Source organism: Prionailurus viverrinus, chromosome D1, assembly GCF_022837055.1.
Source record: "Prionailurus viverrinus isolate Anna chromosome D1, UM_Priviv_1.0, whole genome shotgun sequence".
Lineage (NCBI taxonomy): Eukaryota > Metazoa > Chordata > Mammalia > Carnivora > Felidae > Prionailurus > Prionailurus viverrinus.
Window position 1 is genome coordinate 82,396,088 of NC_062570.1, and position 20,224 is coordinate 82,416,311.

General features: G+C 37.7%; 1 protein-coding gene across 1 annotated transcript; it reads right to left on the reverse strand.

The window, feature by feature from the left end:
* Positions 1–9,295: 9,295 nt before the first annotated feature.
* On the reverse strand, positions 9,296–20,187 carry LIN7C (lin-7 homolog C, crumbs cell polarity complex component). The gene is made up of 5 exons (XM_047823424.1): positions 20,123–20,187; positions 16,861–16,979; positions 15,768–15,839; positions 13,368–13,577; positions 9,296–12,781 (listed from the first exon to the last, which is right to left on the reverse strand). Exons 1-5 carry the CDS (start codon positions 20,157–20,159, stop codon positions 12,626–12,628), a joined length of 594 nt encoding a protein of 197 aa, XP_047679380.1. The 5' UTR covers positions 20,160–20,187; the 3' UTR covers positions 9,296–12,625.
* Positions 20,188–20,224: the final 37 nt, after the last annotated feature.

Here is a 20,224-nt window from a genome sequence, read left to right on the forward strand (position 1 = left end):
CTGTTTTATAGGTGCTAATCCCTTATTGAGATCAGATTATTTTTGAAAACCATTTGTAGGATTATGTAAAATTCACAGGGACATACCTCAAAGGTGACCATCTTTTCTTGTAAGTTGAGATCAAGCACTTTATAATTTCTGGTCTCTGGAGTGAGCTCGTGCTGATGATTTTATTGCAGAATGAGCTAAAAAGAACAAATTGCAAGGCAAAAAAATGACCCTCTTTCTGGAATGAATGCCAGAAAGAGTCCTGGGGCACTTAGGGTTTATCTAATTCTCCATCCAAAAGGCACCCCAAATATTTTTGACCTAAGACAATCACATGACTGATGAAAAATAGCTACCGACTTTATAAAAGCAAGGGTGCCAAACCACCACTCAAAGTTAGAAGCTGAATATGTATATTAAATATATATATGTGTTTATATATACACACAAACATATAAATGGGTATCTTTATGTGTGTATACATATATGAACATTTCAAACTGTGAGCAATTCAGGGGATAAAGAAAACATATCACACCCATCAGGTATCTGGTATGTATCCAGTTTGAATCCTCAAGATAAATGCTATTGTTTCTATGCTCTGATTCTTCCACATTTGCATCTGGGGCCTTAGGATGGAGGAGCTCCCACACTGGCTCAGAGGCTTACAATCTTTCTACCTTGGTCTCAAATAGGTGCTTTCACCCACTTGTCCTTTTCTTCTGTGTTTCAAGGTCCCTAGAGTGGTCCTCTTGTGCACAGGACCTAGTTTTTAGGGATAATTTAAAATAGCAATCATTTTGAAGCACAAAAACAACAATGTAAAATTGTTGACAAATTAAAAACATCCTTTTAAGTTGCACTTGTGACCAAATGTGGGCTTCTGACCCCCTTTCCTCTACTGCCACATGTGCAGAACTGATAGATCTTGGAATGTGAGGACCGGCATAAGGCTTCCCGTGTGACTGACTGACGGCCATTCTGGAAGTCACCCCTTTTCAGGACATCGCCAAAGAGTTCTTAGTTTCTTGGCCTGGTTGCATATCCTGGGGTCAGAGGTCCTTTCTGGTAGTTCTGAAGACCCATATTGATCCCAAATTTCAAAACATTTCAATAAATATCAGAAATGTTTTCTTATTCATGCCCAATCCTTTCTAAATCTAATTTGCTTATCCTGAATTTCCCTTTCAAATCTAACCCAAGAGGTGAATGACCCTCAAGGGAACAATTTCTGAATGACAGAACCACACGTGGATCCCAAGGCCTAAGCGCATAAACTACAAAGAGGAACACAACTAGGCAAAGGTAAATACCCATGACAGAAGCCAGAAAATGCAACAGATAGAAAAGTAAAAGTAAAAAAAAAAAAAAAAAAAACAGAATAGAAATCCAGAAAGATTATCTCCTAGTCACACTGAGAATTTGTTCAGACCAAAGAATTAACACAAAGTTCAGTCACAGAATTGGGTTCCTTTTTACTCTCTCAGAATTCCAGATAAAACTTTGAACGTTTTAAGAAGACTCTAGCATGAAACAATATTTCAAAGAACTTCATGCAACATGTCTGTGTCCCATAAAACGTGCTTACAGAAGACCAGAACTTGGGGGTAGCTCTGCTATGGACCCTGACATAGCCTGGGAAGCTTTTCTTTGTCTGCATGAATGTATTTGAAAAGAAACCTAGAGAAAGGGGCACCTGGTGGCTCAGTTGGTTAACTGCCTGACTTTGGCTCTGGTCATGATCTCGTGGTTCATGAGTTTAAGCCCCACATCAGGCTCTGTATTCACAGTGCAGAGCCTGCTTGGGATTCTCTTTCTCTTTCTCTGCCCCTCCCCAATTCATGCTTTCTCTTTCTCTCAAAATAAATAAATAAACTTAAAAAAGATCTAGAGAAGACGGCCATAAGAGAATTCAGACTCAAAGACAAGCTATGGGTAGACAGAGAGAGAAGGTATCATATTCTGTAGTTTCTTTTTTTCCTGACCTGGACACCTAATATTGTGTATCAAGAAAGACACTATTAAACACCTCCTAGGTAATTTCAAAACCTTTCTTTTTGTCTAGTGATGGTTACCATGACTGTCTTCAAAATAAGGAGTGGCAGTCACGGTGAAAACTTTAACAATCCTAGGGGTTTTGAAAATGATTTTAAAAACTTTTTTGAAATAAAAAAAAAAAATCAGAGGCAATGCTTTTAAAAACACAGGCAAACTACCAACCATCTGTAATTGTCAAGATTACCTGAGAAAGGAGCAAAGAAAACCACAGAAACTAGATCAACAGTGTTGAAAGTTAGGGTGATGTCAAAAATACTCTTCTTGGAGTCTGGTTGGCAAAATCTGGTACTATTTACTAAACTCTCTCTTTCTTTTTTTTTGGTCTCATGTTAGTGTTGAAGTATACAAATTCATTTCGTAGAACACAATGAGGAAAGTTTAAAATTTTTGCAATATGAAGGAACAAATGGAGGACCTGGAGGTGATAAAGAAACATAGTAACTTTGCCAGTTTGCTCCTTTTATACCAAAATAGCACAAACTTGTCAAGCTTTTCAACATTTTCTGGATTTTTTTTTCGAGGAATTTTTACCATGTACCTACCCCTCAGAATCTACCCTGCTAGGGAACAAAAAGGTGAGATTAATGCATGACAGTCTACATGTAAATCACCTGGGGAAGATTTTAAAAATAGAAATTCCACCTCCACTGATTCTTCTATCATAGGTCTGGGATGAGGCCCTGGATTCTCAAGATTTAAAAAGTTCCTGATTGATGTAGACTCCACCCAAATTTATGACTCTCTGCTAGGAGACTGTGCAAGTTTGGATCCTTTGAGAAGCAAACACGGATAACAGGATTGCTCACACAAGAGATTTATTAGGGGAAATGTTTCCGAGGGAAAATGGGGGAGGGGACGGAGGGAGATATTTAAAGCCATGAAACTGAGATGCAGGTTTGACTCCAGGTCAGGAGAGAAGGAAGGACAAGAGACTGGGTGAGTCTTGGACAAAAGTAGCGTTCTTCCAAGGTTTGGCAAGACCAATGGGGAGACCCGCAAGAGAAAATCACCATTAGAAGAGTCCCATGTCTCCTGAGCACACTTGCCTTAGTGCCTTTGCTGTTGTACTCAGTCACTGACTAGGTCCAGCCTGGGAAAAATGTGGTGAAGGATATTCCAGTAGGACTGTCAGTCAGTTAGCCTCCCTACAGTCAGAGGTATGTTTCCTGGCAACCTCACAAAAGAAGGTATGACAGGGGGTCCCACCCTTCAAGCAGCTTCCAATCCAATTTAATTTATGGAATCTAGAAAATTTAGGATTAGAAAGGACCCGAAGGCAATCACCTGCCTGAAGCTGAAGAATGTGTAACACATGCCTGTCACTCTTGGATACAATCAAGGGTTAGTATATTTACATCCTCACTGGTAGCTGAGTCCATCTTTGAGCAGTTCGGGCTGTTAGAAAGTCCCATCGACTGTGGAGACAAACTCTTTCTCCTTGATACTTTAAAATACTCAGAAATAGAAAGAAATTTGGAGAGCATATGTTAAATCCCCTCATTTAACAGTGAGAAATCAGACCCACAGAGGACAGCTAAATTAGCCACATGTAGTAAGTGGCACATCTAGAACTAATATCTAGGTCAATTCCTCTTTCCACTCTAGAATTGGTTTAATTAGTGTTTTTAATTTTTATAGAAAAGAGAAAAATTTTCATAAATTTAGTATCAGACAAAGCAAGATAATCTCAATGCCTCAGATGGTCGTTGGTTTATTTAAGGAACGTGCCATGTCCTCTATGAAAGGACTTTTCTCTTGATCAAACATCCTGTTTGGGCTCGGGTGAAGATAACCAAGAGGCAGAAAGCCAAAGATAATTTCCAGTCAACTACAGTTGTTCATACTTAGTAGAAGCCCTAAAGTAATACTAAATGAATCCTCCGTCCACACAATCCCTGGCAACGTATATACTGAATGGTAGGGTAGATATTTGTATAATTTGGTAATTTGCATAGGTTTGTTTTGTTTTCTTTTAGGGTGTGTTGGAAAGAGTTTCCACATTTACAAAGCTTTACATTTTATGAAATACATTTAAATATTAATTTTGAATTTAAAAGAAAAGATTAGGTACATTTCCCCCCCCCCCCCCAAAACAATAAAAGAGGTTATTATCTCACTGCACAAAGTCTGCAGAGAGGTCAGGCCTCAGGGCAGGTTGATTTAGCCACTCAGCGATGTCATCAAGTACCTGAGGTTCTTTCCAATTTCTTCTCTATGCTCTTTTCAGTATTGGCTTCATCCTCAGGCAATCACATGGCTACAACAGCAGTTAGGTTCCGGAGAGGGAGTTATCGCACGACACACAGGGTCACAAGGAAAAACATCGGGGTGGTCTGGAGGCAGAAGACCTCAGCAAGGGGAGTGCTTAGGCCGGGCTAGATGACAGAACTCAGGAACAGCCAGACAGAAGGCATGCAGAGGGCACCATATGGAGAAAGGGCGTGGAGTCTCCATGCCCTCTCTAGGGGTGCTGGTCTTCTCATATTTCCACCTGTTCCCCAACCCGAGAGCCAGATCAGATACATTTTTATGTCTTTGGCTTGATCTTTAGCAAGAACTGCTAGAAATTTCTAAAATAGAAACAACAGCACTTTGGTGCCATCTTGTGGCAAAATATAAAAAGGTAGGAGAAAAAGATCATCTACAGTAATTAACCCTTGAGGTTCTATGGAAAGAGGGAGGTGGGAAAGGTGTGTGTGTGTGTGCTGTTGACCCCTTCCCTCCTTAATAAGTTTTAAAATGAAAATAGTTATAATAAAATTCCTATTTTGCCAATATTTGCAAATTTTAAAAAATTTAAAAATTTTGTTTCCAACCATTCTTCTCATAAAATTATTTCTATGTTCATGATTCTATTTTGCTCTGGGGATACCACACTTTCTAGGTCTTAAATCTCAGTGGCTCCTTCTGCTTCTACTTATGGAAGCACCCACTCTATGGGAGATGGAGTGAGGATCGGTTTGTCATCTGGGAAGCAGCAGCATTTATGTCTTGGCTTGGCCCATATCCATCTAGGGTGTGAGCAGACTCTGCCACTGCAGGATGGAAAGATGAGAACTGAGTCATGGTCCAGACTAGGTGGGTCAGTCTGGCTAACTTGAGGAAGCATACTTGTTTCTCAAGATTAAGATGTGTGTACCTGCCCAGTCTCTAATAGAAAGGAAGCTCCATGAAACAAGGGCTTCATTTTGTTCTCTGTATCCCTGTCCCCTAGAACATGATTGGCACGTGGCAGACATTCAATAACATTTGTATGGAAAATTAATAAAGGGGACATTTTGGTCCCCAATTGCCAACTCATTTGTTTTACTTCCTGCCATATTCAGAACCATAGTGGGGAAGAGAGATACTATTTATTGGGCTCTGTCAAAAATCCACCTCCCCAGATAGTCACAGGGGTGGCTTGCTGTTCACACCATTCAGGTTTCTCTTCAAATGTCATCTCCTCAGAGACCTTTCCTGTCCTCACTTGCTAAAATAGCATTCTTCCATTTTTTTTTCTCTCAACATTGTCTGCTATATGCTAGACACTGTTCTCACCTCTGGATATACAGTAGTGAACAAAACAAAGTCCTGCCTGCCCTCAAGTTATTTATGATGTCAGGGAGAAAGGGAGCTGACAAAATAGACAAATACGTATCAGTGGAGGGTAAAGGAGATTCCAAGCAGAGGGAGCAGCGAGTGGAAAGGCTGCTCATGTTTGGAGACACACGAAGAGTGAAGATAGAGGAGTAAACAACATTTGTTGTCCTCCACAAATGGGACCCAGCATGTTAAATGGACTGAGGTAATAAAAAGATTGATGAAGATACTATCCCTTTAGTATCTTGGTCCTTCCTGGACTATTTGTTTTAACATCAAGATCAGCTGGCAAACCGTTGCTTTTATACCGTTCCAGTGTAAGTTCTTGATCCACCTGTGGAATTGCAGAAAGTAAGCTAATTTAACAAGGTAGAACAAATCACCGTGCTACGTGATAGCGGTACAAATGTAAAGACGCAGTTGTGATCCTTCTTGCTGTCACGGGACTTAAATTCTAATGGGAGAAACAAAATTAAGTACATAATATAAACAAGGTGTGGCTGTATTAACAGAGGATGAGGAACCTATCTTTAGATGGAGTGAACAGAAGCCTCAACAGAGGTGGTGGCTTCAGTGTACACCTGAGTGAGGAGCAGTAGCGAGTGGGAGAGCCAGAGGGAGAACCTTCCAGCAAGGGGTATTTGGTGTGGGGTACAGCAAGTAGAGCAGTGGGATGAGATGAGGCTTGAGAGGAAGTAGGGAATGGATTATGCAGAACCTTTTCAATAATGGCAAAATTTTTAGAGTCTGTCCCAAGCACAGTAAAGAGTTTTCAGGAGAGAGCAACACAATGGGTTCTGGCTGAATTTATGCTTCGTATCAGGCACATAGACACTAAGGAAGCCAGCACAAATCTTCACAGGGTGAAATACCGCAGGCCAAGGGCAAATTCTCTTCACATTCCACTTGGAGCAAGGGCTGGTGCACAAAGTCTCTCCTCAGTGCTAAATCTTCTCCTGCCACTGCCAACTCCTACAAAGTCCTTCAATTGAGAAAGATGCAGCCAGGTAACAACTGGCAAGCTTAAACTAAGGAAAAAGCGAAGTTCGGAGGGGACAGTTAAGGCCAGGTGGCCATTTGGATATACGAGCTCAATAACATCTGCATATGAGTCTAAGGAAGTGTTTCAAATACAGAAAACAAAGAACTCAGCATTCCCCCCACCCTCAAAGGTGAGGAATATCATTCTCTTTTAGTCAAAACCACTTTGACACCTTTTTATCACACATGGGAGAAGTCACATTTAATTTTGCTTCTGTACCTATTTTTGGTGGTGAAGCCACCAAAACAAAGGATTCTCATGCGTATTCGCTTTCTAGGGCTGCTGTAATAAAGTACTACAAACTATGTGGCTTAAATAAGAGAAATTTGTTCTCACAGTTCTGTAGACTAAAATCCAAGATCAACACGTCCACAGGTTTGTTTCCTTCTAAGGACTGTGAGGGAGAAATCTGTTGATGCCTTTCTCCTTGCTTCTGGTGGTTTGCTGGCTTTTTTTGGTGTTCTTTGGTCTGTAGAAGCATCACCCCATTCATTTTCCCATGGTGTTCTCCCTGTGTGTCTGTATTCAAATTTCTCTCTCTTTTTAATGAGAACACTCACCATTTTGGATTAGGTTCCATCCTAATGACTTCACTTTAACTGAATTAACTCTGTAAAGACTCCATCTCCAAAAAAGGTCACATTCTGAGGTACCAGGGGTTAGGCTCCAAGGTATCTTTTTTGGGAGGCACACAATTCAGTCTATAACACCTTAAAATCCAAAGTCAAACTTGGATAGCATCTAAACTCTGGGCTCAAATCTAGGTCAAGTAAGAGATACCAGAAATAAACATCTGCCCCTATTTCATGCTTTCAGATTCCATTTTTTGCCAAATAAAAAACAAAATTAAAGTTTGGGTTTTTGTTATCCTCTGATTAGAATTACTTTCCATAACTGCCAAATAAGGGCCAAATAAGGGGAGCTTAGCAGCAGCCAATAGCTAAATTTTCTTTTTATCATGTTGGTTTCAATTCTGGAGACTCTTAACAAATTAGAATTCATCCACACTTCCTTCCCTAGAGAAAACATTAAACACACACACACACACACACACACACACACATTTTTAAAGGACTAAATCTTGACTGTCCAAAATATACTTCTGTAATTGATAAGACTCAGGGGAGCTCTCACACATACCTTGTTGACATCAAGCACTGCCCTCTTTAAAAAAAATTAAAATTGAAGGAATACAATTTACAAATGGGTTCTGTATGAATTTACCTTTTGCTTACTATATAAAGTAAGTCTTAAAAATTCCAGCATGTAGAGGTTATCTGCCACCAAATATATAAAATGTACAAAAAACTGGGTCACCACTTCTTTAATTAAAATCAGAATGATTAACGATAGTGAATGTAACAAAACCAGAATGTAAAGATTCAGAGAATGGGTATTCCGGCTTACAAACATTTTGAAGAAACGGAGTGCTAACAATAAATGCTTTTTGTTGTACTCCTTGTGGCTTGGTACATTTTCATGCATTTAAAAAATTCATGATGAATCATGCCTTATATTTGTCTGACACCCATTCCAGCAATCCACTGTCTCTAGAGCTAGCTCATATCCTTCCTACAAATTGCTTTTCTGATTGAACAAATCACTTACTTGAACTTTGTATGATTTTCATTCTCAACGTGGCCTCAACCCTCTGACCCCAAAACACGACAAATTTTAGAATCTCATTAGCTTCTTTGATCCAGTGGACAGAAATCTGAAAATTCCTTGAGTCTCATTCCTTATAAAGTTTTCAAGCATAATTTATCTGTTTCCTAGGCATCAAAAATAAGAAGTTGCAATTTTAATTATGTGGCCACATGTCTTCCTTCAGCTAATAAGGTCCCTGAAGCTTTTACATGCAAATAATAGCAAACAAAAGTAGCACTTACTATGCCAGGCACCTTTCTAAATAAGAGTTTTACGGATAATGACCTAACAATTACTAAGATCTTATTACACATGACAGATGAGAGTACCAAGGCATAGAGGAGTAATTTATGTAAGATTACATAGTAATGGTGGATCTAGGATTCGCACTTAGGATAGTTGGCCTGCAGATGCTGTGCTGTCAATCACACGTCAAATTGCCTCTCCCAAAATAACACAAGAGAATTTTTTCTATAGTTATATTTTATGAAAGACAAAGCAAAATATAGGAATTCAAAGTTTCACTCCAGTAACCACCACAGATTGTGTTTTTACCTTATTTAAGTTATTTTATACAGAGTTTTCAGAAACACATTTATTGTGTAGTTATACCAATTTTTTTTCAAATCCAAATAACAAGAATATAATACAAGTTTATTTCAAATATATCTTAGAATCAGAATTAAGTTGGTAATAAATGAAGTCATCTACTGAAAAAGTGTTAAATCCATTGTGGGTATTTTTCTTTGCTTCACAGTCAGGAATTAAAGTAGAAGCATACTGTTTGATAATATTTTTAAAAACTATGTCCAGATACAAATTAGTTTGCAAGTTCTTGAAAATTAATGAACAAGCAATTTGGGTTTTTTCCACTATTTAACCATTACAGAACTGCAATAGCTGTTGAAGAAACACAATTAGTGAAATTTTGGACAATAAAAAGTGTAAAACCAGATTGTTAGGAGAGACAACAAAATGTAAGTTAGAAAAGTCATAAACATACATTTATTCAGGAAATACAATACCAGAGTCCTTGATATTTCAGTGATCATTCCACATTATAAAATATTCACAACATGTATTCTTTTAAGTCTACACCAAGTCATGCTGACATTCTTTTCAGATAAGCCATAGCCATTTCTTCTACTAAATGCTATAATATCCATTTTAATTGTAAACAAAGTACTTGAGCCAAACTACTTAAGTACTTGAACAAAATAACTAAAAAATTTAGTAGAGGAAGACAATGATTTTAAAAACACATCTGAATTCTCAACCTCCAAAGAACTAGGCCATTATAATCTAGTATACTAATGGATAAAGTGGCCATATTAAAACAGCACATAATAACCAATGACAGTATTTCTCATCTGCAGTTTTTAAACATGCTTTCTCAACCAATACACATTCATTTCTGTAAGTTTTAAATGCAAAGGGGGCAGAAAGATGACAGACATTAAAATCTTACATTTAAACTACTGGCAGATTAAAAAAAAAAAAAAAGATAAAAGGTAAACTATAATCACTTCCCAAATAATGAATGCCAAGTACCTTTTATTCCTAAAGAAATTACTAAAAAAGATAACCGATTATTATATTTGCGACTACTTAACAGTCAGTAGCTGTAAATTCTTTCTATTCTGATACTTCCAAATATATTACGCACTTAACTGTGTTTTTCCCATTAGAATTTAAGTTCACGACAGCAGTGTGATTAGAGCATTTTATAAAGGGGAAAACAAGTGGTTCTCTACCCAGATGTCCTTTAGAACCAACTGGAAAGCTTTAAAAAAATAAGTATCTGGCCCCACCCTCAGAGATTCTCATCTAACTTGATACAGAATGGGACTCATATACTAATAGTTTTTAAAGCTCTGCAGGGGTTCTAACGTGTGGCTAAGGCTGAGAATCACTGACTCAACCCATTTTGAAATACCAAGAAAATAAATGGAAATTGAGTAGTTTATAATTTACAAATCAAACACCTATTATATACTTACTATGTGCCTAGTTATGTTCATGAGTCATACATTTATTTATAAGATGACAACTCCCTTCATCTCCTCACTATATACGAGACCAGTACTGTACATCTCTGCCACCAAATGACCGAATTTTTCTATGGTCGAGATTTAAAATTCTGGGATACACTCTGAAAACTGCATTAACGAAAACAAACTACTGCTACTCATGCTCAACAGTAGCAAGCAAACTACTGTATTTGGCTCCTTTAAGCTATCCTTATTTTAAGAATTATAAATAAGTGCCAACCCACACAAAGAACAGATTGTGGATTACTGTAGAAGAGAAAAAAAATAGCTTACTCAACTTACTAAGTTTCAACACCAAAAAAGACTGAACTTGGCTGAAAGTTCTGAAACAGCGGAGATACTGAACCAGGAAGCTATAATTTATAATGAAATGTTGACACGCCCTTGCAAGCTACTACAGCTGTAGCTATACTAAAAATAAGATTTCGTCAGGATTTACTTACCCTGTAATGCAAGAATACGAGCATAATAATATTACTGTTTTTATATGCACCAATATCTCTCTTTAATAGGTAAAGCTCTACAACAAATACCTCTAATAACTTTACAATTAAATTAAAATAAATTCATAATTCTACTCTACTTTGGTCTCAACATTTTAAAAACATCAATTAATTTTGAAAATACACAATTTAACAACATGATCCTACCAATACAAGCACGTTTTGTAATGGACTAAAGACACATTCGACCATGCAATCCAGTGTTCAATACCTAAATGATAAATAACAATGTTGATTGACTTTTATTCTGAAAATCATTGAAAACTGGAATAATCTTGTAAGACTCACAGTGCTCACAAACATGCAGGAAAAGGTATACATTTCTATTCTTCCTGAAGGAATGTTACAAAATGCCCACTTTTTACACAGGGTCAGTAATTAGGCTAAATTCCTTATATATTTCAACCCATTATCTTCTTTTTAGCATCTGTCACATAAAATTCTTAAAAATTGTACAAATCTTCCTGTAAATTGTGACTGAAAATGAACCTCAACTCTTAATTTCCACCTTTAAAAAGACCTCAGTCATAGTCCTACACTAGTAGCTGCCTTTCAGTAAGAGTGACATCCAGTGGACGAATGAAAGTATCTCTCAGAATTCCCATCATTTCAAAGATCACATCTCTAAATTCAACCATTTCAATATGAATGAGTTCCTATTCATTTTGACTAAGAGCCTGCAGATTCTTATGAATATATCGCCTCATAATTTCTCTATATTTTAAGTATATCCTTCTATCTTCTTCCTATCTAAAATCAACTCTTTAAGGTGAGCTAGTAAAGAGTGTGTAACTCTTGAGGCTAGTGAGGTTAAAGGTATTACTTTTTCGTCTTTGCTTCTGCTACTTCCCAACACAATCTAACTGGCTCATCCCTAGGAATGGAAAAACCAAAATATAAGAAATATATTTAAATAAGAATGAATAGCATTAAAAAAATTTGCAAAAAAATGAAACCTGAACCTGTTTTTGCATTTGTAATTTATGATATATTGTTGAACATAAAAAGATGTGATCAGTAATGCCAACAATCAAATCACATCCTCTTGCCTCACTGCTCAAATATTATGAAAGAATATATATTTTAGCAATGATTGTTTCAGTGTTTAAAAACTTTTATAAATCAGTATAAATGAATATTCATTATACATTATGTTTAAATAAAAGTAAAAAATTTCCACTGTTGAGTTATGATTTACCATTGATTATATATATTATGCATGTGTTCAAAGTACAAAATGCAGCAGTGGTGTTAACACTGATAGTGTAATGAACTGCTGTAGCTAAGACTGTTATGTTTAATTTCTTGGAAAACGGTAAAGAAATTTTACAGGTTAAAAAAAATAGAGTAAGCAAAAAAAGAATTGGAGAATTGTTATTTTTAAATAAGCAGCCAAATGAAGAAAACTTTTTTTTCTAAAAAAAGATTGAGAATGTAAAAGTACATTTTAATATTAAAAAACCAGTTTTAAAAATCTATAACAACTTTATGACAAAATCTGCATTTGAAAAAGGCCTGTAAAAACAGCAGGACAGAATTGCCCTCATCACCTTTCACTTTTTCTTGTCAGAAAAAAGTGTATGCATCTCTGGAACCATAAACGATGTTAAAATAGGTGTTTATAAAATGGCAAGGAGGATCTCATGGGAAGTTTCTGTTTGTTTTTTACAATCGTTGGCACTGCGGCCATCAGTAGGTCACAAGTAAAACTTTTCTAGCTAAAAGCAAAATGGAATATAAAGTTCTGAATTGCATTAGGTCTGTTGCCTGCGTTTTGCTGACCTCATTTTTTCAAAGCGCGACTCCATCTCTTCGAGGACCTTGGGTGTGTACCGTACTACTAACTTAACCTTTCCTTGAGCTGCTTTCAGCAGTTCCACAGCTTTTTCGTGATGTTCTCCTTCAACACTCTGGGGAAAAACAGGCATACACACAATTAGTATCCAGGTTTTGTAAGCAGCTCAAAATGCAAAAATGTTTAAAAAACATAAAAGTAAAAAGAATTTTAATGTTGTATCATCACAACACTATAAGCCTACAAAATAACCTGGTTCTATCATTTTAATCGGTGTGAAATCCTCTGCCAAATCAAATCCAGCAACTGGGTTTTAAGTTCCAAATAATTGTTCCCGATACCAATATATATGCCCTATTACCTCACTAGGTCCCAAGTAAATTAAGCAGCTGGCATTCTGTACGAAAATGAGGGCGGACTTCTCTAATTTAATGTACTGCCGTAACTACTAAAGAGCTTAATTACTTCATAAAAATCACACTAAGCGTTGCTCATTTACATTGGAAAAGAAGCAAAACACACTTAAAGTGCTTTAAAAAGTATCACTGTACTAAATAGTACTGCCCAGGATTCCCTCAAGGGATTTCTAAACTACAAAGCGGCTTTGGTTTTCCCCTCAACATCTTTGGTTTCTGTAACTCAAATATACCCCCATGTGGTTACAATGCATTACTACAAGTAGAAATAAAATTCATCCATACCACTCCATTAACAGAAAGAAGTTGATCTCCTCGCTTGAGACCCCCATGTCTATCAGCAATTCCACCTGGAATTATTCGAGAGATATAGATTGGAGAGTTTTGTTCTTTGCCTCCCATAATATTGAATCCAAGGCCTTCTTCTGTTTTTGGTAGTTCAACAACTCGAGGATGGGAATGTCCTTCGCTGGCAGCAAATGCAGCGACAGTAGCCTCGAAAAGAATTTCACATAGTTACAAATATGATCTTTGTTTGCTTCAGTTCTTTTGTCTCTTTTTTAAAACTACTTTTGAGGTACACGCTTTTGATGTTTGAATGCTCACAAGTTCACTGGCAGTTTGAAAGAGAAGGTAAGCTGAGTGGATGGGGTGATGATGACCAGAAAGCATACCCTGGGCCTATGCAGGAGGTGTTAAGACTGTCCAGGCCACTCAGTCCACCCAGCACCCAGAACTTCTCTGCAGCAACTGGCGTGCAGGCTTGCTTGGCAGATGAACACTGGTGCATGTTACAGAGAAAACCCCTTCCCTGGCATGCCAGCAGCCCTGGGCTTTGGGCTGGATAAACTGGCTCCTTTAGGAGTCTGTGCAAGGCACAACCTATCTACATAATAACCTGTAAGGAGGTAGGTGTCTTTATATGCAATCATTTGGGCTGCTGTTACTATCTGTACTATATACTAAATAACTAATTAAAGAAATAATTCAATATTGAGAAAAAGAAGGATACATATAACGAACGTGAACTTTTTTTGTTGCTTTAGTCAACTACCCAGTTACTCCTAAAACCCCACAGAAGATGAAAACAGAGTCACATCACATCTTTAAAACTTTCAAATTTAGACTAACCTACACTAATTCTAACACAAAGTTGAGATTTTTGGTTTCTTTCTGCTTTTAAAAGCAGGTAATTAAGTAATCTGGTACGATTTTTCGTAAATAGATCAAGGTGCATGAGCAAAAATGGGAAGGGGCAGAGGAAGGAAATCAAGATTTGTTGAATACCATTAGGTTCCAAGCTCTGAAAGAAGCCCCATTTTACAAATAGAACTAAGGCTCAGAAATTCAGGAAGTCGTGAGGTCATGTAACTCTAGAATTTCAAGCCAAGTTTCCATGTCTTTTTTATACTCTTCTAAACTATACTCACATGTTTAAGTGTTTACATTCAACAGAGAATCCAGTATTTTCTTTAAGGATCGGTAATTATTAAGGCAAAATTACCTACTAATGACTAATTCTAGTATAAATCACTTACTGCTGATACTAGTTTATTCAAACAAGATATGATGGACACCGAGGTCAATTCTGGAAATATCGGAGGAAACCACTGGTGCAGAAAAGCACATAAAACTTGCCATATGCAGCTCTGAAGAGCTAACCTATTAGTGACATTACCCCTATATTTGCAGAGTTCAGGCAAAGGAGAAAAGCAAAGAGCAACCTAGGGGAGTACCCAGTTCTACCATTTACTATTTGTGTGATTTGAGAAAAATAACCTAATATAATGCTTCCTCACCAATAAAGTCAGGATAATATATACCTCAGAATTTTTTTGAAAATGTACATGATATATGCATATCATATATAACAAATATGTATTACATGTATATTTTTTTAATATTTATTCATTTTCAGAGACAGAGACATGCGGGAGGGGCAGAGAGCAAGGAAGAGAGAGAATTCCAAGAAGGCTCCTGTCAGAGCAGAGCCTAAGGTGGACACGAACTCATGAACTATGATATCATGACCTGAGTCAAAAACCAAGAGTTGGACGCTTAATTGACTGAGCCACCCCGGCGCACCAACAGGTATATTATTATTTGTGTGCAAGTGTGGTTTTTTTTTAACTTTTTTAACATTTATTTATTATTGAGAGACAGAGCATGAACAGGGGAGGGGCAGAGAGGGAGGGAGACACAGAATCCGAAGCAGGCTCCAGGTTCTGAGCTGTCAGCACAGAGCCCGACGCGGGGCTTGAACTCACAAACTGCGAGATCATGACCTGAGCCGAAGTCAGACATTTAACCAACAGAGCCACCCAGGCGCCCCTGCAAGTGTATTTTTAATGCATTATCTAAACTGCATGATAAAATATCTCCTGTAAAGCCAATAAAAAATGTCTTGTCTTAATACTTGAGAAGTTTAGTGTGGCTCAAAAAATACTACATGTTAGTTTTCAAAATTAGCCTATCAAATATCTAGTAACTACACATTTTAAACCTTTCACTTACGTTTTTTTATTTTTGAGAGAGCGAGTGAGAGTACGGGCACACACGAGTGGGGAAGGCACAGAGAGAGGGAGACAGAATCGGACACTTAACTGAGCCACCCAGGTGCCCCTAAACGTCTCATTTATAATGAAGTCTCTTTTAGTAAATGGAAAAAAAAACAACAACAACTACCTTTGCAGTTGCATTAGCTCTCACTTCAGGACTGCTACTGATGTCCACAGTCTCATAGACATGTTCATATACCTGTGAAACCCAAAGTTATCATCATGATTTAAAATCTCAGAATATACCACGTTTGAGTTCTAAGTCAAGTTAAGGAGTGTGTTAAAGTTTTAGGCAAAGTTATGCATCCCGGTAAAATATTATTATTAGTATATTTTTTTAATGTTTATTTTTGAGAGAGGGAGTGAGGTGAGTGAGAGACAGACAGACAGACACTGAGTGCGAGCAGGGGAAGGGCAGAGAGAGAGGAAGACACAGAATCAGAAGCAGGCTGCAGCCTCTGAGCTGTCAGTACAGAGCCGATGCGGGGCTCAAACTCATAAGCCATGAGATCATGACCTGAGCTGAAGTCAGACGTATAACCAACTGAGCCACTCAGGCATCCAGTAAAATGTTTTTCCACTCAAAATCCCCACAAATGAAGAGGTACAAAATTCCAGTTATAAAATAAGTCATAGACATGAAAAGTATAGCATAGGGTATATAGTCTTAGTATTGTAACAACATGTTTGATGACAGATGGTGACTACACTTATTGTGGTGAGCACTGAATAATAAATAGAACTGGTGGATAATATGCTGTATACCTGAAACTAATATAACATTGTATGTTATACTTAACATATATGCTTTTTTTTAAATATACTTAACAATATACTTTTTTCAAGAGAGAGAGAGATAGGGTCTAATTTTTTTTTTCTCCTTTTTTTAAATAAGATCAAAGGATTTTTAAATTTATTTATTTATTTTGAGAGAAAGAAAGCGTAAGCAGGGGAGGGGCAGAGAGAGAGTGAAAGAGAATCCCAAGCAGGCTCCATACTGTCAGCACAGAGCCCAACGTGGGGCTCGAATTCACAAACCATGAGATCATGACCTGAGCTGAAATCACGAGTCGGATGCATAACCAACTGAGCCACCCAGGTGCCCCAGTTCTAGTATTTTTCTAAAGTTTGTTTTCTTAAAAACTTCTAAACCCAAATTTCAGACTACTATCTTACCTAATTAACTCACGTTTTTAGTAAATTTAATCCCATTCACTCACCTCTCTTACAGCATTGCAGAATTCACTTTGAAGGACTCTTTGTAAAGCCTGAAGTTTCTGTGGTGGGACCTCTCCACTCCTTTGCAGTTTTTCCAACAATTCAATTGCTCTACAAATATCTAGAATTAAACACACACACATATTTTCTCTGAATATTCTCTAAATGCCTTGTAACAGGATTCAATCCTCAAGGATTAACTAGAAATATGTAGAATATGGAGGGGAAAAGTGTGTAAGAGTGTGAGCTTGTGTGTGTGTTGGGGATGGGGTTACATGAATACACATATGAGAGAGGGAATGTAAAATCTGAGAATGCTTTTATGTAGATTAGGATCAAATATTAATGCACACATGCAAGATCTGGAAAATAGTATCTTTGAGAGACAGGAAAACTGAATATAAAATTCTAAATGTCACAGGAAAAGATGGGTTCAAATGTGATAGACACATGAACATTGTACTGCTTCAAAAAGCAGACAGTTCTATCTGAAAGTAGTTAGTCAAAAAAAGGTACCTATCATGATTAGTAATCAAAGCTTTGAGTAGTACAAAACACTGTGTGCTAGTGAAATCCTTTTTCATTTTCCAAAGAAAATCACAATTTGTAAGTAGATATGAACTTTCAATAACAGATGCACTTAGTGGCAGGGACACAGTAACAATGGTATAAAGGAATAAATTAACTGTGGCCTCTTTTCAACTCAGGATCATTAACACACTGTTTTAATTAAGACAAGTTCAACCAAATACATACATTTACAAAACAGAAAAATAAAAAGTTTTGCCAATCTGGTCTCAATATTATCTGTGTGATCTTGGGCATGTTACCTAATGTGCATGTCTCAGTTTCTCCACTGTAAAATGGAAGTAACAGTACCTTCCTTATAAGAATTACTTTACAACTAAACCAAAAAAAGCATGGAAAAGGGTCTGGTATGTAGCAAGCATAAATATTATGTTCCCTTGGCACCAATTAATCCTAAGAAATCTTAAGAGGTGGTACATGTTTGTACAAATATATTAGGCATATTGGGAAATGTATTTTATGAATTAAGATATTTTGTAAGATTCCAAGTTATGTTAAAACACTGTAATTTTCTGTATTTTGACTTTTTTTTCTTAACTGTTTTTGTACCCCAGAGGGCTACAGTACCTATTATTTTATTATTCTTTGCCTCCTTTTAAAATGGAAGAAGTTCTGAACTTTATATTATACCACAAGTCTGGAACTTTTTCTTTATAGAATTAATATGGCCTTCTTTGTGTATAATACTACAAAACTAGCAATAAATATAGTGAAGAAAGAAGTAGATTTTTCAACTTCAGATCATAAAAGCTTAAACTGATATTAATCAAATGCAATGGAATCAGACTTTCCCCCTTCTGATTATTGCACCACTAGAATGAATGACTGATGAATGGGAGCTTTTGGTTCATTGATTATTTTGACTTACAAAATTACAATATGTAAGCTATATAAATATTTCCAATTAACAAAAAATTGAAACGAAATGAAAAAAACTCTTTACTGAACCTAAACTGTACCTAACATGTGCTCAAAGCTATTCCACTGAATCATATTTGGATGATTTAGAAAACATTCACGATCTTGATCATATGCACTAATTTTAAATTGTAGGGTTATTGGAAGTGTTTGTTAATAGAATTTGCTAAAGAGAATCCTAAATAAGAAACAGATGATGTAATCTTTCTTATCCAGCTAAATGGCAACCTCTAGTAATTCATCCTACTAAGTTGCTGAGCATTCTACTGTGGAACTGTAAAGAACTCTGAAAAAGCAAAAAAAGCCATGACTACCAAACCTAAATGCCAGAGGTGAAGTTTCACATTTTGTGCTGCACTTAAAAACACAAAAGACCGCCAACATGTTAGAATCCTACGACTGGCTTTCAAAAAAAAAACAAAAAACAAAACACCTACTCCTGTTAACAACGAACAGATTTGTTCCCATCTACAAAGCACAGTGCCATTGTGCTCAGGAGGGAGATGTCACAGTCTTAAGCCTAACTTAGTAATTCTTCCCAGAGTAGCTACTCCTCTGTCAAAAATGATGCTTTAATTAATGGTCTGGTGGGCTGGAGGGAAGCAATGTCATTTATAAAGAGGCTTACAAATAGTGAACACCATCAGGAAAAAATAATGTTAAGTGAGCATTTATTTGTGTGAAGGTATGAGGAAAGAGGTTTCTCTAAATACAATAATTCCAAAAATATATTTCCTTTTTGGAGCGGAAGTTACTTAATATTCAGGCTGTAACCGCAAGAGTTAATACTCGGAAGATATCTACAATCTCCACCCTATATTTTGTTTACCACCAGCACTCAAAATGTTGTTTGTTTTTGACTTACCAATGACATCTAATACTGATGTGTCAAAAGCATGCTTGCAATTGCCTTGAAATAAAGGTTTTGGGAAGGGAAGGGTGGAATGCTGAAACTCTGTAACAGGACCCTGACAGGAGCACAGTCATATATTTTCACTGGCTCTTCGGTATCTAATTACTCAGCAGAACAGATTTTACTTTCCTTGACAGTCTGCTCTAAAAAGCAAGCAACCAGCCACAGTTAGCAGTTGTAAGGTTTGTAAAGATGGAATAAGGCTATACGTTCAAGTATTTTACAACCTACCGCTCACTATTCCAAATAGTTATATAACATTCTTCCGAGGACCAAATCAGTAGGATGGTATTTAAAGCACCTCTCGGTACCTGGGAGGGGCACCAAAGCCAGGAAACAGCCCAAAACAAACACAAGTGAGGTTGTGGTTAAAGTAATGACGGAGTTTGTGCATAAATAAGGACGACTCTGTGGTGAATGCGCTGTGTGTCCGGGATGTCTGCAATGTGTGGGGGTGAGACCGGGGACACCGGATTTGTGCGCGCATAAGTAAGGGCAGTGCATGTAGTCTCTCCGAACTGGGCGTGTGATGTTTGCTTCTGGGGTTGACATGTCTCAGGCCGCCGGGTCTGCCGTGCGCACCTAGGGAGCGCGTCTGCGGCGTGTGTCTACGAAGGCGGACAGCTGGTATTTAACTGTGCTGTGCCCCGGCACAATCCATGTGAAGAGAGCAGGGGTCTGAGTATCAGTCAGGGGACCGCAAGCGCCCTCCAGGAGCAGCGACTTTGGCGCGAGGGGCACCTGGATCCGGATCTCGGAGCCTGGGTCGCCCCTCCTCCCCTCCGGCCACGCGGCACTCCTCCACCCCCTCCGCCCACCTCGGTCCCGGCTTCGGCCGCACTCACCCCTCTCCAGCCGCACAGGTTCCCCCAGCGCCGCCATCTTCTCCCTTTGCCTGCAGACCCACAGGAAATGACGACATAGGGCTGCGGTGGAGGGGCGGGGCT